A 27,601-nucleotide genomic window follows, 5' to 3' on the forward strand; every position below is an offset into this window, starting at 1 on the left:
GGGTGAGGGAGGGAGGGAGGGAGGATGGATGGAGGGAGAGAGGGTGAGGGAGGGAGGGAGGGAGGGAGGGAGGGAGGGAGGAAGGGAGGGTGAGGGAGGGAGGGAGGGAGAAGGGAGGGAGGGAGGGAGGAGGGAAGGAAGGAAGGAGGGAAGAAAGGAAGAGGGAAGGAAGAAATACAAAAGAAAGAAGAAAGGAAGAAAGAAAAATCAAGTCTTTTTGAAACAATCTAAATACTAGATCTGCATACTTAGACAGTGCAGTGTGATCTGTGAAGTTATAAAACCTGCAAGAGAAACAGAAGGGAGTTTCTAAAGTGCTTGCATAAAGGCTGAAAAGAGTTTTGTTTTGAGTTGCAACCTTCAGAATGGAGCAGGAGCCTTTAAAACCCAGGTTTATGATTGGGAAGAAAACATGAAAAATGGAAGAAAGGAGATTTCCTTGTTTTATGATACAGTTCTCAAACCTGCACAATAGAAAAATATTCTAAAAATTAAGATGATAAACATGCACATGTCTCATTTTATGTAGACTTTTGGTTTCCTTCATTTCCCATCTGACTCTGTTCTGAACCTGATACTCCTCCTTCACAAAGACATAGCTAAAATGGCTTCCTTCAACTTTTCTTCTTGATTTGGATTGTTTCTTTCTCTACAATATCTGATGCTTCTCTCCTAACACAATGTCCTCTACTAGACTGAGACTCTGAAGACAGAACATCCTCTCCCAACTCTATTCTCCCTGTCCACCTCAGTGCCAAACCTATGACAAATATTCAATGTATTAATTTATTTATTCTGATTCATATATATTGATTTGTTTACTCTGACTATAATATACTGAAAAATTTAAGAGGATTAGCTGTTGAGTAAAGGCTGCATGAGACAAAAACAGGTGTGGAATCTAATAAGAAGAGCTACTACATCAGGCTTAATAGATTAAAACCAAATAAAAACGTCAAGTCTCTTGTCAAGGATAAACTGCAGGAAACCTTGATAGATCTTGGACAAAATGTAAAACCAATATCCCCGAGACTACAGTCATTTATCCTCCAGAGGCAGCTATTGTTAGAATTAATATTGATCCTTGGTAAATTGCAACAAGAGTAACCTTGTTATGTCATCTAACTCCTCCCTGCTGTGTCATAGAGCTATGCTTCCTGAAGTTGTGTCTGTAGGATCCTCTCTTCTATATCCTGTCCCTAAAGGAAGATGGCTGTATAATCACCTAACTCAGCATGCTTTGGGCCATTTTCCAATGAAATATTCCTCACAATAAAAAACATGCATCTGTCTGAAATATAATTTCTCAAAATGCCAATCTATTACAAAGTGATTTTAACATGAGGAAATAATATATAATTCAGTTCAGCATCCTTATGACTAAAGAAAGTGCCGTGAGCCTGATTAAGTGATGTGACTACCACACCCAACATGTCTTGGACTGGTTCTGTAATGTCATGTATGATTCCCAATTTATTTTAGTTAATTAATTTACTTTAACATTTTTAATTTTGTAAGGCCATGTGTGTGTGTGTTTGTGTGTGTGTGTGTGTTTGAATTCTTTACTTGTTTATGAGAATATGAGTGGAAGAGTAAAGGGCCTGTGGAAGCGAGAGTCATCAAATCCCCTGCAGCTGGAATTACAGCTAGTTGTAATACACCTGACAAAGGTATCAGCAATGGAACTCAGATCTTCCAACATAACAGCAGTGATCTTAACTACTGAGTTATCTGTCGAGCACAGAAATTAGTTGATTTTAATCGGAGAAAGAAAGTAGAAGCTCATCCCGAAGCAGGTAGTAAATGACTCCACTCCTAGACACTGTGATTTATGAATGTAGGGAACTAAGGATTGCTGGAGTTAAACGGAGAGTAGACGCAAAGGGCCCATAATTTTGGTAAAAATATTTAAAATCATTTTACATTTATACCTAATAATAATAGCACCATTATAGATTAGATGACAACTGTCTAGTATTTTTAAATTTACTTTTGCTAGCAGTCTGGACAAATACCAGCATTGTATTTTACTCACTATCCTAAGGTTATAATTTATCAAAATACATGTGGATTTAAAATGTAAAATCTTTAAAATTACTTATTTTGTGTGTGCATACCTGCATGGGCCACAGTGCATGTATAGGGGTTAAAGTACAGTTTACAGAAATAGGTTCTTTTCTACCATGTATATAGGTTTGGGAATCCAAATCAGTTCATCAGGCCTGATGGCGAATGCTGTGCCCCACTGAAACATATTGCTGTCCCACTAGTGAAATATAAAACAATCTTGCATATTACAGAAGAGATTGTTTTAATAATTTGTTTGATGTTGGGAGACACACACAAAATTAAAGAGTAAACATATCAAGAGGTTTATCATGAGTAGCAAGCCTAATAAGAATGTATCTGTAATTATGTTAGTGATAAATAAAAAAGTAAAAATAAGAATTATGTCATTCTAAAAGAGATTAATGTTTATTCGTTTGTTACTAGAGAAAATGTGATTCTTAAATTAATTGTCAGTCATATCGATGGGTGCTGTTGTGTTAATTTAAAAATGAGAAAAATGCTATAGAAAGAGCCAGAACATTAGTGAAATATATGTATATGTGTATATATGTGTGTGTGTACAGAAAATTTCATTTTGTATTTAAAACTGAATATTTACTTGTTAATAAAGATTTATCAAATGTTTATAAGCTTTCCATTCAATATTCACTTGAAATATTGTCCCTTATTACGTAACTTGACCACAGAAACTAAATCTGATGTAACCATGAAATAATGTAGCAACACTGTAGACAAGGATGGATATAACATTTGTAACATGTTATAAGTTGAAATAGGAGTGTTGTAAAGCCAGATATTTAAAATTAGGACAATACAAATGATCAAGAATTTTCATGGGCTGGGGAGATGGCTCAGTAAGTAGGGTATTTACTATAAAAGCAAGAGGGGTTGAGTTGGGAATCACAGAACCTAGGAAAAGCCAGATTCACCAGCATATGTTTATAATCTTAGCACACCTATGGTGAGATGTAGACTGGAGAGAGGAGAACCAGACGACAGCTAGATTTGCATACACAACAGTCGACCTGTCTGAAATAAGGCGATTAGTGAAAATGCCAGCTGAGGGTATCCTTGAATTTCCACAGGTACAACATGGAAGACTTTGTGTGTGTGTATGTGTGCATGCGCATGCATGTGTATGTGTCACACACACACACACACACACACACACACACACACAAATTAATGCTCTCAAAATAAGCAGCATTAAGTACAATTCCTTTTCCAGACACTGACAATTAAAAAAAAAAGAGTTTCCAGGTAGCAAATCAAAATGCAGAACAAGAGAAGACTAAAGGTCAAGGACTTCCCCATGAGATTCTTCCTTTGTCTAGTTCTGTTTAGCTAGATCAAACTGTTATTAAGAATTCCTCACATTAAGCATAACAAATTAAAATGAACAAAACCTAAGAATACGAAAATCTGTATAAAAAGAAAAAGAACCATGCCTTAGTCTTGATATTGTGATGGCTTTTCACTTTAAGAAATAAAACTCTTTTCTTGAAAATTGATTATTGAAATGAAAAGTGATGAATTTATCTTTTAGAACAATAAATGCATTAGTGATATTTGGTCATTTTTGCTACAGAGAGAGCAGGAAAGTGACCATTGTCATACCTGTAGACTTTCCTATCTCCCACAAGGACTGATATTCACAATCTATGAATTAATTTTTTTCTAAAGAGTTTTTTCCTCCATAGGCCTAAAATCAGCAATAGGCCTGTCACGCATGTATACTAACACCAAGTCTTGGGTCTCTGTGGAAAAATGTTGAAACAGATGGCTATAAGCTATTGTAGACAGGCAGCTTTTGTGGAAATTTACCAGCCTGAGTAGTCATAGACCTTGTAAATAGGTAGCCTTAGCAGATAGTACCAACTTAGATAAGGACAAGTGACTCATAGGCAGAGTCATAGTGACCTGTCCCCTGAACCTTCACCCAGCCGATACCCTGTTCTGAAAGATATCTGTACTCCCCCCTGAACACCCACACTCTGGTGTCATCCCCTTCCCCATGTCCTGCCTTTTTGTGTTTATAACCCCTGTGTGAATAAGTAAAAATTATGATTTGATTTAAAAAATAAATTAAAAAAAAGAGTTTTTTTTGTTGTTGTTGTAGTCGTTGTTTTTCTTTTTTCTTAGTGTAGCCTTGGTTGTCCTAGAACTCTCTCTGTAGAGCAGGATGGCCTAGAATTCAAAGATCCTCCCATCTCTGTCTCTCTAGTTGTCAGATTAAAGGCATGCACCACTACTGCCTGGCTTATGAATTAGAATGTTAAACCTTTAAGTTATTTGCTCCTATTGGGACATAAAAAATTCTCAGGCTGGATTGCAATTACATATTTTTTTTCAGTGCAAAAAAAGAAAAAGTAAGCAGTGGTCTGGATATATGGTCCATTCCTCCTACCCCCTCTCTTCTTTCTTCCTACTGTAATTTGTTTTTCTTTTGTTTAATTGTAAGGCAAGATCTCACTATTTAGCCAGGCTGAAATTGTAATCACTATTAACTCTCAATTGGCACTGAATTCACAAATCTTCCTTCCTTAGCCTCCCCTGTGCTGACATTATAGGTGTGCTTACAAGTCTGGCGTCACTCTTCCTTTACACAACCAGTCTTTAAAATGTACGAAGAAGTTTCAAAGATGTAACTGACATGAGTTGCATTTTATGAGAAAACTATGAGGTAAATTTATTCACAAGTCCGAGATACTGAGGTCAATGCCAAGAATAACAAACACACCACAGAAATAAACTTGTACTTTTGAAGTAAAAGTGCATTGGATTAAAGACACATGGCCTATTTAAGAACTCTGGTCTTTTGCTGGCTAGTCATGGGACACCAGGCTAATCACCTCATGTCTGTGTGACAGGTTTCTTGTTTTACAATGTGATAATAATAATATAACTTCATTGGGATGTCATATGGCTGAGAGTTTGTAATATATAGATGTGTTGAATAGTAAAAGCTAGGAGTAATTTCATTATTTCTGTCAATCTGAGATAATGTCTTCCCATTTTCGAGAATGACCAGAATCTTGAAGTTTCTCTTAAGTTTATAGTCAAAAGAGCTAAGGCATTTTGTTGTGCTGCCATGGCAATGTTTTGAGACAAAGAGACTAAGGGGGAAAGTTGTTTCCTGGAAAACAATTAACCACCGTGTTTGGATCTTATGTGTGGAAGAAATTGAGTGTAGACTTAAACTCATTATATCTCCAATATAGTGGTCAAGAAATAATTTACTGTAGACTGGCCAAGCTTCATGCCAGTTCTATGTAGACTAGGGTCCCCATATGATGAAGAACACGTGGGTCTTTCTCTCTTTCTCTTTCTTTCTTTCTTTCTTTCTTTCTTTCTTTCTTTCTTTCTTTCTTTCTCAGCTTTTCTAGCTCCTTTAATATTATATTTTTCAAGTGCATCTTTTTTTGAAAATTTAGTAATTTTATTTTTCTTTATAGGGGATTAATATTGTGCATTGTTTATTATATACCACATTTTTGTTATTTATTCGTCTGTTGATGGGCATCTATGTTGGTTTTAGTTCCTTGCTATCAGGATGCCTGCATATGTTCGGAAAGCACGAACTACATGGAAATACTTTGAATCTATAATGTATGTTAACATTTTCTGTATAGAGACACTTATATGTTGAATTGATGACAAGTGATTTTTAATTAAAATATTTAAATAAGATTCATTTTATTAAAATGAATTTATATGTGTTTGAGCACAGTAGTGCAGCTGCTCATAGAGACAAGAAGATGACACTTGATTCCTAGGAGCTAGAGTTTCACCTTCCTAACTTGAATCTGAGAACTGAACGTAAGTCTAATGTAAAAGCAGTACACACTCACAAATGCCATCTCTCCAGTACGGAAAAGTGAGTCTTTAAAAATATATAAATGGGTTTGGCCACTTTTAGTCAAAAGTTTGTATTCACCTAAAGTGGATTTAATATTTGAAACACAAATTTTTCTCAAAAACTTCTGCTAAAACTTAAATTAACATCTTAGTAAGATTCACTGGGTTTCTAAATATGATTGATGTGGTTTAAAGGCTCACATACTTTTCAATGTTTTTATTTCCCTTGGCAGAAAAGAATGTTTCTTCAATGACTGAAAAAAGTTGTACTAGTATTAATTAGTTTAGTATACTATACTTTAAATAAAGAATAGTAGAAAGACTAACATGTAAGAATTTTCATTACAATATGAACAAAGTTTTATCAGTTTGGTTTTTAGAAATTAAAATGTGTTTAATTTAAGATGAGTGAGATAATTTTTATCTAAATGGTGATATCTCTGGGTACATATTGTATTGCCCATACTTAACTTCCAAAGTTAACTATATCTATGGTTAGTTTGTCATATCTTTTGTCAGTACTGTGCTTTTAATATAGTAGTTGTAATAATAAGCTGTATAGTTATATGGGAACTTTTATGCTTTACACTCTGTGTATGCAAATCTGTCTCTCAGAAGTATCATGGTACTTGTGTATAATTAGTTCTTACCCTATTGGAGTCAATTCTTGTTCTGGATGTATAGATAGGAGGAGGGATGTTGAAAGCCTGGGGGACCAAATATTCCTCAGCATCCATCATATCTTCCAAATCCTCTTCATCCAAAAGATTCTGGAAGAATTTGCTGTCATTTGGACTGGGAAGCTTCATACGGTCATCACCCTGAAAGATTTCCCATGAGATAACCACAATCATTATTCCTTCCTCCATAACATATAGTTTCAATAGTCATTTTATACATTAGAAAACCAAATAGCTAGAGAATTCTTGTGCTCATTTAAAAAAATAGTCTTAGCATAACTACCATCCGAAAAGAATCCTGTACTATGGTTAGACAATAAAAGGTATAACAAAGAAATGAAATAGAAGAATATGATGATTGTATGAGAAACAACAAAAACAATGTAGTCGGCGCTGTGCAAGCTTTAAGAGTGAAAAATTCACTTCAGAATAACAGCTCACTGTCAAGGATGGGTATGTAATTAAGAATGGACAATAAGAGACAATTGACTTATCAGTTTTTATTTAACATGTTCCTACTATGCTGCTTAGCCAGAACACAGACATCCATGGTTTGTCTTGTAATATAATGGTATCATTGTCAAAATAATGGTATTTAAAATCACAGTACAGTGACATATAGAACATATATGGGTGTGAAAAGACCTAAGACTTCTGATAATCTTTGTTCAGTTTATCATGTCTTGAATAGTTTTATCTTTTCCAAAGTTTGTTATATTTGGTAAACAATGTCAGTTTGTGAAAACCAATTTGTAGCGAAATGACTAAAAAACCATTATCTTCTAATGTTTGATTTTTGTCTTCATGTTAATCTGCTTAAAGATAAAGGTTCCTTTCAACAAGGAAAGATAATTAAGACTCTTCAAGGTTCAACTGTGTCTTCTTTAGGTGAAAATCATCACAGAGAAATTATTATATTAAATAAATGAGCCAATTCACTTGGTTTCTGCTGTTAAATGCTAAATGTTCTTTGATTCATTTGAATTGAGTTCCTGCTTGGATACTTTACACCTCACCCAATAAAACAATACACAAATACTTTTAAAATTAATATATAGAGTAATGGATTTTGTAATGATGTTATGATGGAATGTTCATATGTACATTGTTTTGGTTTATCATTTTCTGATACTCTTCTTCCCTGTCTACTCAAGCCCCTTTTCTTTCTATTTCTATGGCATACGTATTCTATTAACCTCTTTCCTAATTTATATTTCCCTTAAACAATCATTTTCCTTTCTAACGATCTCTTTCTAGTTTTGTGGCCTATACCATGTGCATGTATATATGTATACATATGAGAAAGAACAGGTAGCATTTCCCTTTCTGAGTCTGCTTTGTCTCATAGACGTATATAGAACCATATTCAGATCCACAAATTCACAAGTATTTCACATGGTGACTTTATTATTGGATGTTTTCAAAGTTGTAAAGTTTAAATAGAGTTTGTTATTAGAGAGTCTTAAAAACAACATCAAAACAACTAACCTGAATAACTAGGTATCTTTGAGGGTCTCTAGCCATCCTTGAAAACTCAGCAGCCAGTTCTTTGAATTTAGGTCTGCTGTCAGCATCGATCATCCAACCTGGAGATTAATACACAGTAAAACATTAGTGCATCTACATTTGGAGAAAGTGAGGTTGAAGTTTGGGAAAATATGGGGCAAAATGTAATATTGTGATATATATTACATTTTGCCCCATATTTATGTTATATGTTTATAATTGTGTATATATGTGTGTGTGTTTGTGTTTGTGTATATAATATTCTGCAAAACAAAACTAGAAAAAAAGCAAACCAGGTGTAACTCAGTTGTCATGGAATACAACATATTATAAAACAACGAAGTTTTAAAAAATTAATTATTTTAATTATTTTTGGTGGGTATGTGCACATCAGAGCAGGTGCCACCCACAGAAGCCAGAAAAGGGCATCAGATCACTTGAAGTTGGAGTTACAGGTGGTTGTGAACTGCCTGACTAAGGTACTAAAATCTAAACTTGTTTCTCCTGAAAGAGCAACACAAGCTCCTAACTGCTGACCCATCTCTATGGGATCCCCAATTTTCCTTCTGAATCAAACTCAATTTTTGTCTTAGAAAATAGTTTTTAAGCTAACTTTGGGAAATTTTACAACCTCAGATTTTATTGTTCTTGTTTTGGAGTGTTAGGGCCCTGCTGGGCATAGGTGGAAGATGAGATCCTTGACCTCATGAAGCCTGGACGCCCCAGGGGGTGGGAATTTTGAGGGTGGAAAAGTGGGAGTGGAGGGGTAGGTAGGGGTTACATCCACAGAGAAGAAGGAGGAAGGGTAAGGGGATAGGGGGTTCCCGGGTGAGTGGGGGATGGGGTAAGGGGACAACATATGAAATGTAAATAAAATATCCAATAAAAAAATTATAAAAAAAAGATAATGTCCTTAAAGCATTCTTTGATGGCTACAAAGATAGAAAGTGAAGTTTTGTATCAAGAATACATGGTAGAAAATATTTGCTGTCATCATAGCACAGTGGTACGAAAGATTGAAAAGGCAGAATTTGAAAGCAACTGCTTTTGGCAGGTTTCCTGGTTGGAAGGAAAATTCAACATGATTTGTAATGTGTGTTCAACAATATTCATTTCGCTTATCTTAGAATTAGCTTTCCCAGAATAAAAATACTGGTTTTCAAGGTAGGTAGTCTTCTTTAGCTGGGAGTTCAGATAAAATGGATCTTAACTGCCTACGCTCTGTTTAGCTGATGAGATGACAAGAATAACCATGCCAAGCTCGCTTTGATTTCATTGCCAAATGATCCCTCTCTGAAGCATAAACTCTCCAGGGGAAGAGAGAAAAACAAAGGTGAAACGCTGTATATGGTTTGTCTAATAAGGCAAAATGTTTGCCTGCCTTTCCATCATCACATTGGGGTATTCAAATCACATCTGATACTGGTTATGGATCAAATTATCATATAACATAGGGATGTTTTAAAGCTTTCTTCCATGTCATTGAGTAAACAAGAACTGATCTAATACAGAATTCTTCTATTTCTGAGAAGTTAATTTTTATTCTTGTTTGGGCATCATCTTATGCATCCTTTGTGCCACCTCACATAAGCTCAAACACTCTGCATCTTATGGGTATTCATTTCCAAAGAAAATGCTTGTTAATGCCAAGATGCTAATGACAAAGCTACTAGAGTCAAAAAAGGTTAACTTCAGCTTAAGATATTTGTTTCTCCCTAACTAAATATTGAGTAAATAGAACTATGCTTAGAGAAAAGGGCATGCTGACCTGCACTGTGAGGAGCATTTTTTATTTCTTCCCTTCCTGTCAGAATAGATCACACATGTCATGAATATAAATATGAGAAGACCTGGGCCCAGAGTCTCTGAGTCTCTTATTAATAAAATGCTTATTCACCTTCACCACTTCATGTCTTTCTTTAACCCTATGTAATTCAAAACTGGAAAACCTCAGATTCTACAAGAGAGATGGCTTCCTGTTAATCTCACTTAAATTAAGTCAAAAACCCCAGAGACTTCTTTAATTCTATTAAAATTATGGGTCTAGGCTTCCAAAACACATTTATAATACATATGCATGTAGATTATAGGAGTGGAAAGAAAAGTAAGAACATTTGATGTAAACAAATGATCAAATTAAAATAAGTAAACATTTTAATCTTTACTTCAATGTGGATTCATCTCTTCTGATTCCCAACCTGCTCTGCTAACTTACATTTAATTAAGCTTATATCCAATTTAATTCATGTTTAGACTATCAGTAATGTTTAGCTATTTTCCCATAAAGATTAACATTAATATTATTACTAGCATTCATGTAAATAATTATCTCTCTTTATGACAAACTTTGACGGACATGGAAATTGTAAAAATTATGCAAATAAGAATGACATAATTTTTATTTTGTAGCTTAGAGGTGTTCTATTACCTCATAATACTAATTACAAAAACATGCATTTATATTCTGTACTCATAAAAATATTTTTGCTACTCTATTTAGCAATGCAGAGAAACATTTTCAGGTAAAACAATGTAAACTTTTATTTTATTAAGAATGATGATGATGCAGGCAGATAAAATATTTCCAGTCTTACATTTGACCATGACCATGTAGACATCAATAGTGCAGATGGGAGGCTGAGGCAAACGCTCTCCTTTCTCTAATAAATCAGGGATTTCTCGAGTTGGAATTCCATCATAAGGTTTTCCTCCAAAAGTCATCAGTTCCCATATAGTGACGCCTAGTTGGAAATACAATTCTCACATAAGCAAATTGCCATCACAACTTGAATGAACACACACAAAGTTACTCTTTTACAAAACAAACAGTTGAAACTTAAAAGAAGCTCCTTCATGTTCTTTCATTCATGACAACACTCCCAATGCTAAATTCTCCTTGGACAAGTAACATTGAGAATTCTTTCACTATTGTCTTTAAATTTTTAATGCATATCAGGAAAGATTTATATTAGAAACCAGGATTTAAACTAAGCTCCCCATTTGTAACTAAAGGTAATGCTAATGCTTATTGATGAAAATTGTTTCATGTACATTAAAATCCAGAATACGATGCCTTTACTGTATGCATGTGTTTACTACCAAATAAATATAATTTCAGGAAAAGCCTGACATCGATGGATTTTTAAATTAGTCTCTTGGTGGGAAACATCATCAAAGACAGGTAGTTGCAGATGGTTGCAGGTGGCTGTTGTTATGGTAAAGCCTTGTGGCTCACTGTTCAGCTAACACAAAGAAACAAGTGGCATAAAGCAATTTACTGAGCACACACAGGAGTCTGCGTGAGGACCAATCCATATGGAAGACAGAATGCATAGGAATGGGTATCCATAGAAAAGAGAAATGAAGAAATCAAGAGCAGCTTATTTCTAAGCTAAGGAAATGACTTTTTTGAATCACTATAGCAACGACAAAAAAAAAATAAGAGTAAAAGCAAAAGCAAGAACAAAAATAGCCTTACAGCAGAGATTACTTCCTTACTACAGTAGGTAGGTAAATTCTCTATCACTGAGATTTATCCTCAGACCAGAATACTCTAAAAGCAGAAATGGCTATGTAAGTATGATTGTATTACAATATGAATCTATGCATACATAGGTAAACTTTAGTATAAAATTGAATAATTAGGGCTAGGTTTCCTGAATATCTCTGCAATGCTTATTTACTTAAATGGTATGTGTTGGTCACTATTGCCTGAAAACAAAACAAAACAAAAATATGTAAGCTTCAAATTATCCATCAGAATAGAATAATTAACATTTATTGGATTATTTGTTAACATTTACATCTCATATTTTTTAGTGTCACATGTATGTACAACTAGTGACACATTTCAGCAGATTCGCATTTCCTAAATCCTTACTTATAAGGTCTAGTTGCCCAAGAAGCTAATATTTTTATTGCAATGGAAGGCTGGAAATGTAGTGATCACCCTTTTTAAGTCAACTCCAGTGTAATATACATATATGCTTATATACATACATACAGACAGACAGACAGACAGACAGACAGACATACAGACACACATGACACATGAACATTAAATGGGATTGTATTTTTTAAATTTCTCTTCTTCTGCATAAATGTATTTATAGGGTGTGTGTAATTGTGAGGATCTGCACATGCAACAGCACATGACTGGAAATCAGAGGACAACTTGAAAGAGTTGGTTTTCTCCTTCCACCGTGTGGGTTCTGGGTTTGAACTCATTCTATAAGGTTTGGCAGTAAGCTCCTTTACCTTCTGAGATGTCTTACAAGCCTAGAGGCATTCACTTTTATTCAATTTTAATATATTTATTCAATTAATACTAGTTTCACATGGAATATTTAAACTTAGACGCAGCATTGATCTTATCTTGTAATTTGTAAGGGGACAAAATTGTAAACACAGAACCGCTGCTAACTAGATCACCTTAACAACTGACTTCAAAATGATGAAATAATATCTTAATCATAAATATCAATTTCTCTCCCATGTCATTAAAATTTTATTTTTGTCATTCTAAAATTGGTTTGTAAATGAAAATCCAAGCTACAATTACTAGTGTTCCATTGCCACCTTCAGAACTGTCACTTTATGATGTTTATTGGTTGTCCACTGTTGTCACAATAACCAGTGTATTTTCTACCATTAGAATATTTATTCCTTTAAGCAAAAAAAAAAAAAGATTTTGTTTTTGTTTTATCCTTTAACATTGATTACTTCCAGAGTTTTATGACTAAATTGATGTTGTAAATCAAGGCCATGAGGTATTAAAAGGTTATTCCTAATGTTGGTCAGGTTGCGTGTGTGTGTGTGTGTGTGTGTGTGTGTGTATTTTGGTGTGTATGTAAGAAAAAATAGATTAGTCAGACAAATTACTCTCAAACCAAGCTTACAGAAGAAAACTTAGCAGTGATATTGTATGTTTTAGATTTAGAATTAAAATATAAATCACAAAATAGGCAGATAAAATTGTTGTTTGGCATATTTATTTTTTAAACGAGAGACCAATTACTTTAGAGAATCAAGTTTCTAAGTAAGGGTTTCCAGTACAACCAACCAACAGATGAATTCATCTATTCTGTATACGGTAAATATTTTTGTCTTTAGAAGGACAAATTTACAAAGATTTATTTACCATAGCTCCAAACATCACTTTGATGTGTGAATTTCCTATAGTGTATACATTCCAGAGCCATCCATTTAATCGGCATCTATAAATAAATAAAATGTGAATTATTAAAATTTTACAAGAAATCGTCTTTTAAAAAATATTTCTTAGGTGGTAGTCTCTGGACTAACCTCAGTTATAGTTTTGATAGAATATATATTGCTATAAACTAGTTATTTTTCAAGATATGGAACAAATGAATTGAAATTTGTAAAATCTATGATGTAAATTAACCAAAGGACACATTTTAAAGCTTCATGAACAATACAAAGAAACTTAAGAGTACAAATCACTTTATATATTTCTTAATGTCTAGTATCTAAATTTTGAGCTGGTGTTATGCCTGGCATTATCAAATCTGACAATCTTTCTACATGATGCTTTCTCAAAAAAGAGACTCCTCTAGTTTCAGGCATCCCATTTCTCTCTCAAATATGGTTTTGGCCACTGATGTGATCGATTGTTTCTTCAGCCGCTCAGATGTCCTCTTCTGATCATTTAATTGTCTAAAATCATGAATTCCAAAGTTAGCTTTGCGTTGTTCTTCCGTCACAAATGATCTCCCTTGACTTGGTAAGGCAGAATTGAAAATATGTACTGCTTTTGAAATAGTAGCTCAGAATATAAAGGAATGTAAGGGGATCCACACAAATCCATCAGCACTACAAGAAAAACAACTCAACCCACATCCCCTGTGGGTGATGGGTCAGCAGAATCCATTTCAACTCAAAGGGCAGCAGTATGTAGCTCGGGATATAATTAGATTCTATGGAATAAAGATAAACATTTCTACTTTGCAGTTGAAAGCTTAAAACTAAATAGGCATTTGGAATCATGAGGTTGGCTGCTCACCAAGGTGACACCAAGGTAACTCTATGACAGAATCATGGGCTTCACTGAAAAGGAACAGAAGACACATTGAAAGTAATTTCCCTATGGGCAAGGAGCTAGCAGACTTTATGGAGTATGAACACCGTGTTACATAAGGAATTTTAAATCATAGATGCCTTGATAAAGACTTAATGGTGACCAGGCATTTAAAGCTATAATGAATCTTGCTTTACATAAACTTTACAGTTGTATGTTCTTAAGACAGGTGAAGTCATATGATTTATAGATGGCTATTTCTCAGAAATCTTATTGAACATTTCAAAGCTGTAGTTTTTCAACCACTGTAGTTTGTAGTAAACAGACAAAATAGGCTGATAAAATGAAGGCAAGGTCAGATAATTTCTAAAAACTGAAATTTTATATTTTATAAAATTTTGTTTTCTTATTTTGTGGTAAGATTTGAATATAGAAAATTATGTAAAGGCCTCAGGTGAATAAAACCTAAATATTTAGAAGCCTATTCTTCCAAATATTTACTTGTGATAGAAAAGTAAGCTATGCAATTAACTAATTCATATATGTAAATAAACTTTTCATATCATCACTTCATAGGTCAACAGGTATTAAGAATTTTTGGGTTTGTGTCATTGATCTGCACATGCATAATTCTCTTCAATTAAGCAAGATAGATCTTCACATACAAACTTCGCTAATTAATTAGCCAAGAGTGTGGCTTAATCAGTAAATAAAAGACCTATAACTAAGATATAAGTGAAACTGTTTGGAGAGGGAGATATGCAGAAACACAATTGTCAGGCACAACTGGAGTTAGAGGGCTGGGAAACATAGCTGAAGATGTAACTGGGTCCAACCTTCAATATTATTGACTTAGCTTGCATTCTGGTATACAGTCAAGTGACAAGCAATGTAGGCAAATCATCCACTGTGATATAAGTGAAATCAAAGTGACTATACTAGATCATCTAGATCATCACAAGGTGTCATGTTTGATGCTAGGGAAAGTAGACCTGAGAATGATTAGGTTTCATATGAATTATGATTGTTGGTAGTATCCAAATTCCTCAATGGTACATAAGAAACTGCCATTCTGTAATAGCTCTTTAGTCTCGGGATCAATGAAACAGTCTTTACAGCCCTGTGTTAAAGGTTCACATTCTGCACCTCTAAGAATTATCACACTGTTGTTTTGATGGGAGATAAAGAGATATATTAGTACATTTTCAAAAGCTGTTGCTCTCAGCTTCACCTACCTTGCCACCATCAGCATTGTATTCTTTTTCATCTCCCTCCAATAGTCGTGCCAGTCCAAAATCTGTGATTTTAACATGATTTGGAGATTTCACTAAGACATTCCGGGCTGCCAAGTCCCTATGAACAAGCCGTCTTTCTTCCAGGTACATCATTCCCTGAAAAACAAACCAAGTTCAGCAAAGGGGGTCACTTAGAATCTGAAGTTTTAAAATGGGACACTTCATTTCTCAAGGGGAAGGCAGACTCCTGAATACTGTAAAATAAAAGTAAATTAAAAATAAAATTAAATTAAAAAGTTGCTGTGAGAGTTTGGCAAGCCACAGATAAGTTTTGACATAAAATATATACCTAGTTTTGGGGGGCTTGATATCCTTTTGCAAACACTTCATTAGTGAGGTGTGCAGCTGCCTTAGCAGATAAGCTAACATACACTTGGAGTGACCTATAGATTACTCATCTGTTTCTTCTCTATAATTTTTGCTTAGTGTCATCTTCCTCCTACACAGTCATTCCAAACAAACACAGCTATTCATAACCAAAAGACCTTCCATTCCAGGTTTGACGACACCAAAATCATCTTCAGAGAGTCTCTAAAGGCTGGAGAGTTATATTGCTTTACTCTTGATACACAGAATAAAGGATACCCTGGGGGTTCATAAAAGTCTAATTTCAAATAAAAGGCTTTTATGACATTAGTTGTCATTATAGGAACCCACAAGTGAGAGTACATAGTTTATAATGACCTACAAATTAGCCTTTAATATGTTATCTTCATAAAACCACACAGGGAAATTAAAACTAAAATTTATTGCTGATTACTAATGAGATAGGGTGGTGCAAGAAAAAGCTTGCTTTTTATATCATACCAAAATGTTAGTCTCTATAAAAATTCATAAAAGTGCTGACCCACAGAAATAATAATTTGTTTCTTAGTTATAGTTTAGCAAGCAGGAAGATAGTGTTGTTGTATCGTATGTAAAACATTTACATAATGTCAAGGTAAGAAAACTCAGGCCTAGTTTGGATAAGCATGACCATGATTTTTATTGAGAAATTAAAGTAAATTGTATATTTGATTTTTTTCCTCAGCAGTAAAATGTGGTCATTTGAAAACAAATCAGAATTATTATAAAAGGGCTGAAGCACATTCTCATTCCAATTACAAATCATTGCTGTTGGCAGTTAGCATTACGGCTGCACAGCTTTGAAGGATTAATGGTTTCTGATATCAAAACAAAAGCTGTGGAAAACATACACATAAATCACATAGGTCAAAACATTATGAACTATATACCCGATGTAGTGTAAAGAAGAGATTGCTGCACAGAGCGTTGGGAGCCAGCCTCCATAGAAATGCCCATCAAACACAACTGGCAGAGATAGCATCTCATACGGTCAGTCCAATCAGTCAACAGCTAGGTGACAACACATTTATTGGTACTTTCTGAAGTCAACTCGCAAATGGTATTTATGGGATTTTTGCCCTCTTTCCTAAGTAGTGCCGTCTTAGGACTTGAAGTAGGATATTCCAAAAATAAGGTAAATCTGAGAGCATACAGTTCTGGCAGGATTTAGAAGACCAGAGTTAAATAAGTTTATTTTCTTGGAGACGGTGTGCTTTCACATCCATCTGAATACTGTTTTTCTTTTAAGATATGTTCATTAAAAAAATAATTTCTTTTATGTCAACCTACATAGCAAGACACAGAAAACATGTTGTTGATGTACTGATTCTTAGATCTGCATGTACACAGGAGCACATATGTTCTGCCCACCATGCTAGATACTGGGGAGGTAAGATAAGATCTTCACAATAAAGAATGACAGAGTGAATTGCTAAACTGGGGAGGAATAAATCAAAACTGATGCATGTGGCAAGGAGGACACTGGACATTTAAGAAAAGTTGTATCCTGAGGAATAATTTGGCAAGTATACATGAAAGGAGAGACTTGAGAGAGGCACCCAGAGCAAACTAAGCCTTGAGAGGAAAGACCATGGGCAGAGAGAACAAGAACAGTCATCGAGAGTAATTAACAGATGCACTTGGCTAAGCACATACTATGCTTTCCCTCTGAAAAATAATACACATGGAGGGGCAGTGGTAAGCAATGAGGTTGAAGCAGTTAGCGGTCCAAGAAGCACATGAATATGTCAGGGAAGTGATGTGAGTTTTGAGTTTAGGGTTTAGGTTCTACAAGGAAGACGTCAGGAAGTCGTCTTTTAATTTCAAGACAAAGAGACTGAAAGGTCTTTCCTTGGTAACTGGATAAGAGAAAAGAAGAGTGATTTTTGATTCTTTCCTTTCTTTTTTTTTAAAGCATAGCGATTCTTCCAACTAAATAACATTCAAATAGAAATGTAGTTTATGTATTTAAGAGCTTTTATGTTTTTTATTTAATGATATGCATGTGTATTTTGCCTGTTAGTATATTTGTGTAGAGGCTAAAAAAACGCATTGGATTTTACAAAACATGAGTTCTAGATGGCTTTGAATTGTCATATAAGTGCTGGAATCTCTGCCTGGGTGTTCTGTAAGAGAAATGGGTGTTCTAAAGTGCTTATCTATCTCTCTAGGCCTAACTTACACATTTTTCAAACAAACTCTCTTCATCTTTCTCTCTGTCTCTCTCCCTCTCTCTGTGTACACACACACACACACACACACACACACACATTTATTTAGCAATGAGAAACAAATTTAAATCTCTGAGTTCAATAATAGTAAGTTTTGTTAGGATTAGGAAGCATATCAGTGGAACCAAATTTGCTTGCCAGCTTTGATCACCATGGAATTTTTATTATGGATAAGACACTTGATTTGTACTGTTTTGTTGTAGCATTCAGATTGACTACAATGCTTTTGATTTTAAAGATGGATTTTATTTTAATTATATGCATGTGCACATGTATGCAGGTGCTCACAGAGGTCAGAAGAGGGCATCAGATCTCCTAGAAGTGGAGTTACTGATGGTTGTGAACTACCAGATGTAGATGCTTGGAATCATGTCTTCTATGAGAGTAGTATGTGTTCTTAGATACTAAATTATACTTCCATGCCCTAAGACATTTTTGAGATGACACATTCTATAAGACAAAAGTTCGAAAACCCTAAAAGTACTTTGACACTCTATATTTTATTTTAAAAATCCACTAAATAGAGCATCATACTTGAATCTTACTACCACTTGTCAAGAAAAAAAAAATGTTTTCTTCGAAATAATGGAAACTCAAGTCAGAAAACCAGATGGCAATCTATGAAGTTTCGCCTGTCTACTTGACTAAAATCAGTACTACTAATAACAGAAGCATATGCCATTACTAAATTATCAAAACAGATTTGGATGGTCGCTTGCCACTCTGAGGCATCCCTGTGCAGATATACACTTCTAAGTCATTAGCAGCAGCTGCTACCTTAGTTCTGCTTTCCCACCCAGAATTAAAGTGTCGAATTGTCTTCGGATTACTTATAAAAGGTTTCTCACAATACAGCCATTAAGACAGCATTTTTCTTACTTGAAGAGCTCATTAGAGTCACAATTTCTGCTAAATTCTTTCAAAATAGAATTATTCTTTGAATGAACGGGATGCAACTAAGAAGACATAATTATTAGAAATAAATGTGACAAAACTAAGTATGATTATGTCCCTGGAAGTCGAGGATGAATGACAAGTGTTTATCCTCATAAGAGGACACCATTCTGGCTGGAAATGAAATCTTGTTCTCTGCTTGGGGCTTTTGGCATGACCTTGGCTGCCCAGCTCTGGAGAGAGCATAATGAGAATATCCACACCACAGGTCCTACTAACTCAGAACACTTTGGACAAGTTAGGTGTTAAATAAAATGTTTCTATAACAGTGAGTCAATGTAACTCTATGAACCATGTACTTTTTCTTCTAAAAGAAATATGATAAAACCAAGGTAAAAAAAGACCATGCTACTAGGTCCAAGTGATATAACTAATACGTGGTAGAAGAGGGACTGGATCGTTTTGGCTAGGATTCCAAAACCTACATATTTAAATCTGGGCACATGGAAATGAACTAACATAGGTGAGACTTACAGCATCATAAAACACACTATTGCAGAAAAAATATTCTTAAAGATTTGTGTGAATTTCATGCACAATGCAGTTGATTGACTTTTAAGAAGTATTGTTGTATTTAATATGTAACTAAATCACAAAGTTGTTTAAGATTTAGAAACTTTTAATTATGTAAAATTTAAGAGTCTAAGTTTGCTTAGGGCACTCTGTATAGAAAATGGAGGGCTGGATCTGAATGTAAATTCTAAAGGCAATTGTGTGGTTCAAACCCTAGCTCTTTAAAGTTCTAGATATGTGATTGGGCAAGCAGTTTTACCACTCTATCACCATGCCACTCCTCTTTAAAGGGAAACAATAGCACAGTTTATACTAGACAAGCATTTATATTGATACAAGTATCCTGAAATATACCTGCTATTATTAATATGTAGGTAATTCAGAATTACCACTATTCAAATTCTCATTTTAATAATGCTGCATTCTCCTTGTTGTTATATAAGGATATTGCACAGCTTATTGTGAAGGTCAAGTAAAATAGCACATATAAATCCTTTATTAAGTGGCTTATTGGAACATGCAAACTCTCATCAGTGTGCCACTGATAATTATCAACACTTCTCAATTAGGCAAACATTACTCTCAGTAAGTTCACCTGCCTGTTATAGAGAAATCTATAAGGCACAGTGAGCACTTAACAAACATGTTCACTGATACAAATACCCCCAAACCTACCCCCATGATTAATGTGTATGTACAAATTTCAGAATTACTACTATTCAAAAATCTTCTTTTAATAGTGTTTTGCTCTCAAAGTTATTATACAAGGATAAAATTTATTAGAAAATGTATTAAAGTTTTGGTGTGCTTTATAAATATACCACAGTTTACAGGAAGTTACTGAAGATAAGGTCACAAATAAGATAGCTATGAAAGTCTTTGATGCTGGCAGATGCTTTCTGTGAGTTAATAAAATGATCAAACTGTTCACCCCTATCACAGAGCACAGAGGAGTATTTTAGAAAAATGTGATTTAGCAATGTTTTGTTGACTTCATTACCAAAGTCATACAAATCTGATTTTAACCAAACTGTTAACAGTTGCCCCATTTCCTATGTTCCCTTGCTTGCTCCAGTTAGAAAGATGACTTATTTCAAGCTTTCTCACACTTCTTAAAATACAGATCTTGCAGAAGAGGGGAAAGAAGGTTTAAGGGAGCTGGAGAGGTCAAGGACACCACAAGAAAACCTCAGAATCAACTAACCTGGGCCCGTGGGGACTTACAGACACTGAACCAATAACCAGAGACATGTGTGGGATGGACCTAGGTTCCTGACACATGTGTAACAGGTATGTAGTTTGGTCTTCTTGTGGGACCCTTAACAACTGCAACAGGGTCTGTCTTTAACTCTGTTGCCTGTCTTTATATCCTGGTACTCTAACTGGGCTGCTTTGTCCAGCCTCAGTAGAAGACACGCCTAGTCCTATTGCAACTTGATATGTCAAGGTGGGTTGATATACACAGGGTGGGGGCAACCCCTCCTCTGAGACGAAATGTAGGGGAAATGAGTGGGTGGGAGGTGAGAGGGAGTGATAGGAGGAGAGGCAGGAGGGGAAACTGTGATCAGAATATAAAGTACATAAATTAATTAATTAATGGGAAAAATATAGCTAATGGGGTAAAAGGTAAAATTTTACTTTAGATTTTTGAAATTACACTTTGATAGAAACATCCACGAGACAATTTTCTTACAATTAATTTAAGTTTTAATATCTGGTTTAAAATCAATCACACAAACTGTTCCCTGAAAATAAAGTCAAAGAAAGACTTAATTGTAGAATTGCTGCCATAGATGAGCACTTGGCAATGACCTTCTTTTCCATCTTGTGACACCTGAGTCACAGCGTTCTGCTAAAATGGATGACTATTATGTATTTATTAAATGTAAAAATACATTCTGCCCAGCTGTAGGAAGTAAAAAGAAGTCAGCAGAGACTGGACTATTTGGGACAATAAATATTTGCTTCTTTCATATTTTCCATGCAACAATTTCAGCAAACACATGTGTGGAGCTAAAAATTTCAGACTGCAGTCAGCTCTCAGGCATTAATCTCTGGAGGGAGCTAAAACACCCTTCGAAAATAACAAAATATCATTCTAATAACCCAAATCTTTTTAAATAACAGAAAACTTTGGGAAATCTAACATCCAATGAAAATCTCTCCTTTCTTCCATCCCTTCTTTAAAAGCAATTCTTAGAAAGAAAACATCAGCTGTAATGTTTGCTGCTAGTAGGGCTAACATATGAGCAAGCTCAATAGAAGAAAGGGAGCTTTTTTGGTGAAGTTTCTTAATGTATCCCAATTGGGCATGAGTGGAAACTATGGAGGCTCCGAGAATAAGCCAAGAGGGGAGTCTTTCATCCGTTAGCTTTTGTGGTAGAAAGCACACAGAATGGAAGATTGTAGGATAGAATTTGTTGGCATATTGCTAAATAGTATATGGTCATAGGTGTTCGTTTCACCCAAATTATAAACAATGTATTAAAATTATCTCTGATGTTACCTCCAGCGTTTTTTAAATTTGGAAGGAGTTATTAAATATATCTATTCTTAAATACTAACTATTAACCCAATACTAGACACAGAGATTAGGAAATATGTTGGGGTAACATTTTTGTATGTTGTCTAAAGGGTCTTTTTTTACTATCTAAATGTCGATTTCTGGACAGAGAGAAATCTCTCTGAGTGCTGTCTGGACTTTGCCCTTGTTGTTCTTATGGCTCATCACTTGCCTCAGTATTTTGTAAACATATACCTTCTTCACTTTTGATTGGCTTACTAAAAATTGACAGCCAGTAGCTGAGGCAGGAAAGGGAAGGTGGGACTTCTGGGCAGAGATAGAGACTGTGGGAAGAATCAGGTGCAGGAAGGTTCACCAGTGTGACATAGAGGAGGTCAGGAATGCCCAGAGTGAGAGAGAGGTAATGAGCCACATGACAGACGTGAACTAACATAGTCAGGTTTATTATGTTAGACGAGCGAAGTGGGAGGTAGCATAAACTAAGGCCTGAGCTATGATAAAAATTAATAAGTCTCTTAAATTATTCAAACACTGAAGGGCTAAGAAAGTCCAGCAATAGAAATAGGTAGAATTGACATTTCTCTTCAACTGTTTACTTGGTAAGGGACTTGAATGTATTCTTATAAAAGGAAGTTGGACTCATCCTAAATTTTAAGACACCCAACTACAGAAATAAATGATGGCTACTCCCTAGCTAAGTGAATTCAATCACTTCAAACATCATCTGTCTGTTTCCCTTCCCTTTCCTATTAAATTATCTTGAGGATTCAGGTGTATCACATAAGGAAAATACTTAGAACATTCAATATTCTAAGATGAATCTGTCCAATAAATACATAACCTCAAATTCATTCTTCTTATGGAAAATAAAATTAATCCCAATAAGGAAAAGAAAGTCGCCAACTGAAACTCAGCATTGTTGGGAGGTGGCCCATTCTCTCTCTCTCTCTCTCTCTCTCTCTCTCTCTCTCTCTCTCCACACACACACATAATATATATATACATAGTTTTATGTAACTATTATTTCTCTGAAATGAATCAGCAAGTAATATGGGTATCTTGGCAGATTCAGAGTTAGTTCTTATAGTTAGTTTTCATATTTCCTGTTTTATCTATACTCCTTCAAAAATTTTGTTAGGCTATAAACCTTAAATTTTTTGCATAATGAGAACACTAGTTTTTAGTCATTTTAATGAAAAGAGATAAAATGCTTTTCAACTCAATATTTTTTTTCTTCTAAAACTAATCCAATTAAAGCAGTCTCAGTACCTGTCTATAGTAGGTCGAGCTGTGTGCTTCTTTAAACCAGTTCAGAACCAGACCACTGATACACTTTCATCTCATAGTCTTGAGGCATTGACCCCCAAACCAAACACAAATAGAGTTGCATTACTTGGTGATCTCCCTTTAACAAGAGGAAGAAAGCTAGCCCTCTTTGGATCATTTGGAAGAGCTGTTCCACCTCCAGTGTCCTTAATGGAATTGGAAATAGATGCAATTTTATCCTAACCCCACTGTGTCCAGTACTGCTTTTTCTCACTAACGCAGATGCTATTCCTAAGAATCTTTGCCAAATAAAAAACCCTTCTCAAATACAAACCTGTCTCAGAGACTGCTTTCTACAAGAAATGTGTGTAATATTCTCATGTCCTTTTATCAGAATTTTTGGGAGATAGGATATTTTAAAGCTTACATTACTTTATAATTTACAAATACTGCCATCGTACTTTCCCTATATTCTTTTATTCAGATTCTATTCCTTTATCCATAGAAACAATCCCTGCTGATTTTTTTATGATGATCCTTCCAATCTCCCCTCCATATCTTTCTTTAGTGTTAGGTATATTGTTTTATGTGGAGTTTTATGCTACTTTTTTGTTTGTTTTTTTAGGCAGGATTTTACTGTGTTGCCCTGGCTGTCCTGGAACTCACTCTGTAGACCAGACTAGTCTCAAACTCAGAGATCCACCTGCCTCTGTCTACCACGTGCTGGGAGAAAAGGTGTGCAATACCATCATGGGGCTTGAGTTTCATGTAATTTTTAATACACAGCTCATGGATTATATCATCATGCCTTATTTATGCTGTTTTTAAATTAAAATATATTTTGATAAGTAATCCAACTTTCTACTTTCCAGTGTTGCATTAAATGTTCACACAAGCTCAGGTATATAGACAAATATAATTCATGTACCTATTAATTTTGTTCATTTTTTATCTATTAGCATTTAATTTTCTGTATCTCTTTAACATTAAGGCATTGAATTACTCAACATGCACAATGATCTAAATTTACTTAACAATATTTTGTGTGTGTATGTGTGTGATCATAGTTAATTAGGGTTGCTTGTATAAGTTGGCTGTATTATGAGATATTTAAGGCAAGTTGTTCACTGTAGAAAAACAACACAGGGAGGTTTTTGATTAGCAGTGGACACTGAAGTCATGTGAGAAAGATAAACTATGATCATGTATGTTTTTATTATATCACTTAGAAACATAAAATAGTTAACATATATTTCATATATATTCCACAAATCCTGAAGGTGATATGAGTAATAGTATTTTATTATCGCTAGCTATAGAAGGGTCAACTGATGTTCAGAAAGGTAAAATATCTTGCTCCCTGATTGTAACTAATGCATAATATATCTCACAGGATCAACAGTTAACTATAGAGTGTTTGATTCCAAAAGCAATGAAAACTCACAGTCAACCAACTATAAACTCATATAGAACATTATCAAGTGAATGTATTTAGCTAAGTGACTGCTACAGAGACAACAAGTTATGCAAAAAATGAAAGTGAAGAATACTTTCCTATGGAGTAAATAATATATACAACTATTTAGTTTAGCTGGATTCTCTAAGGATGGTACCTCTGGATCTACTTTAGAGTCAAACTATTCTGATACCTTGTTTAATGACTTGGACATATAGAGGAATGAGCTTGTTAGGCCACTCGGCTATTAGACAAATATCACAGAGTACACTAATTTAAACTCAGATGGTATGGTTAAACCTTGATCCAGGAAGAAACTCAGTGAATTCAAAATGAACAAGGTTGGTGCCAAAATAAAATGGCATACATTTTAACTTTATTTTCTTTTTAAATTTTTTTCTAGATGTGGGGAAACATGCCTTTAATTGCAACATTTGGGTGGCAGAGGCAGGTATATCTCTATGAGTTCAAGTTCAGCCTGGTCTACCTAGGCAGTTCTTAGCCAGTTGAAGTTACACGTTAAGACCTTGTCTCAAAAAACTTCTTAAATTAGTTTACATATATATATATATATATATATATATATATATATATCTCCATATATTTTTATGCATATATGCACACAGAAAACATACATATGTTATGTATGTGCATGTTTGTGTGTGTGTGTGTGTGTTTGTGTGTGTATGTGTGTGATCATATTTAATTAGGGTTGCTTGTATAAACTCGGGTGAGGGTTATTTGCTTGCACAAAGCAATTTGTCAGTGGCCACATTTCTGCGTACTAAGACTCCCTCTCTCACTGAAATCTTTATCTTTCCATAGCCCCTCTAGGAGAGTTGGAGTCCTGTGATCTCTTGTCTTATCTGGATAGTTTGTAGATAGGCTCAATCTAGTACCAGTCTTTGTGAAGATAGCCACGGATGCTGTGACTTCATGGGTGGAACATCCAGGTTCTGTACAGAAAAGAGTAGCACTCCATCCCACCCTGCAGCTCTTAACATTCTTTCCACTTCTTCTGTAATGTTCCCTGAGCATTGGATGGGTGATATGGATACCCAATCAGGGCTCAGCATTCAGCAATCATTTGTTCTCCACACACTGACAAGTTACTATGAGTCTCTGAAATGACTATCATTTAGACATTTGATTTTCTAAATAGAAGGAATAAACTACAGTAATAATAAAGAAGTAGTAAATATATAAGGCAGTAAAATTGCCATATATTATCATGAACAAGTATTTTATATTGTATACAACTTAGTATAGTATATTTATAAAATAGGTTACTTTTTGTTTGAGTCAGTTTAGTCCTGCAGATCAAGCTGACTTGGAACTTGCATCAGTCTTCCTGCTTTTACCTTTCAAGTAGAAATTTCGGACAGGTGCCAGCATGTCTAACCACAGTTTATTTCTCTATACCCCATTACCACAAACACAAGAGCCTTATAAGTTACTGTGTTACTAGGGCCCAGACTCTGTTGTTTCTGTTCATTTGACCATGTGTCTTCTACAGCTCAAATAAGGATTAAATTCATGTTTATGGCTGGATTAAATGAACCAGAAGACCAAAATTTTGTGAGACTGTCTGGCACAAGCAATTTTTCTTTATGGTGAGGCAGAGCTGATTTAAAATTTACGCCATTGATGGGAGTGTGGAAAAGATGAATCCTGCAGCAATTAGGATAACCCCAGGCTTGGGAATTCAAGTATCAAGGGGAAGAATGGAAATCCCGTCTACAAATTTCTAGAGCTGGGGAATATAGCAGAACTTTTCTCTCTGGTTACCTGTATATTCTTTAAAAATCAGATTAAATCACTCTTCCCAATCTCTCAAAAAGTTCTATTTTCAAAACAACTTCCTCGTGACTCCGAGTGAAATGAAAAATGTGACATCAACAAGGCAAAATGAGGTTTTATTTTCCTAAGGAATAAATGTCGAGTCAATAAGCTCATCTGCTTGGACCAGGAGAATAGCTGCCTGTCCACAGCAGCCCCCTGCCAGTGACCTCTAGCCAACAATGGGAGGAGTGAACTGTGGAGCATCACCACAAGGCAGTCTCACAGAGAGGTGCACTTAAATGGATTACTTCTGCTCCTTAAGCAGTGATCAATAAAGATGTAGATTGCAATGAGAAAGGAGATGTTTGTGGGCTGTAGTAGTTATCCTCTGTGTCTCTCCTGAAATTAATTAAAAATCAATGAAGTGTGCAACCTATTAATACAGCAACCTCTAGATTAACCCATGAAAGCTGATGCTCTCTCTGGGTATACATGTTGAGCAAATATACTCAGACACAAAAGACAGAAGGTGGAATGTATGACTCCCTTATAATTGAGCAGAAAGAATTCATGTGCAATAGTTTGTGGTTTCACAGTATTAGATCATACTGCTAAAAAAGATGTAAAACTCGGGGTTGGAAACATTATGTCCAGAACATTTCTTCTTATATCAATTGTATGAAATTTTACAAAATATTCTTACTACAAAGCAAAATTCTGCCATTGTATAGAGCTAAAAGAATCAATAACCACTTTGCTAAATGTAAATTATATATTTATAAATCCAATGAGTTAAGTTTATAACTGATATTCATTTTATTTTTATTTTATACATACAGATATTTTGTCTGCAAGTATGTCTAAGTATCATATGTCTGTCTGGTACCTTCAGAGACCAGAAGATGTGGGATTCCCTGGACCTGGGGTTACAGATGGTTGTGGGTTACCTCCTCAGCATCCAGGTGAGGAGCTAATCCTGTTCTGCTGGAAGAGCAGCCTATGCTCATAACCACTGAGACATCTCTTCAACCTCTGCTGACTTTTTAAAAATAAGCATGTTTCAATTAAATCCTTAGAGTAG

At 34.9% G+C, this 27,601-nt stretch overlaps 1 protein-coding gene across 2 annotated transcripts in view; it reads right to left on the reverse strand.

The window, feature by feature from the left end:
• Nucleotides 1-27,601, reverse strand: part of Erbb4 (erb-b2 receptor tyrosine kinase 4) — a 983,956-nt gene that overhangs the window by 32,883 nt on the left and 923,472 nt on the right. For both annotated transcript variants that reach the window (XM_028765623.1, XM_028765622.1), the window contains exons 21-25: nucleotides 15,390-15,545; nucleotides 13,255-13,330; nucleotides 10,709-10,855; nucleotides 8,097-8,194; nucleotides 6,579-6,749 (exon numbers count right to left, since the gene is read on the reverse strand). In XM_028765623.1, the coding sequence (XP_028621456.1) occupies nucleotides 6,579-6,749; nucleotides 8,097-8,194; nucleotides 10,709-10,855; nucleotides 13,255-13,330; nucleotides 15,390-15,545 (648 nt within the window). The remainder of the gene's footprint in view (nucleotides 1-6,578; nucleotides 6,750-8,096; nucleotides 8,195-10,708; nucleotides 10,856-13,254; nucleotides 13,331-15,389; nucleotides 15,546-27,601) is intronic.

Source organism: Grammomys surdaster, unplaced genomic scaffold (assembly GCF_004785775.1).
Source record: "Grammomys surdaster isolate TR1022 unplaced genomic scaffold, NIH_TR_1.0 165, whole genome shotgun sequence".
Classification (NCBI taxonomy): Eukaryota; Metazoa; Chordata; class Mammalia; order Rodentia; family Muridae; genus Grammomys; species Grammomys surdaster.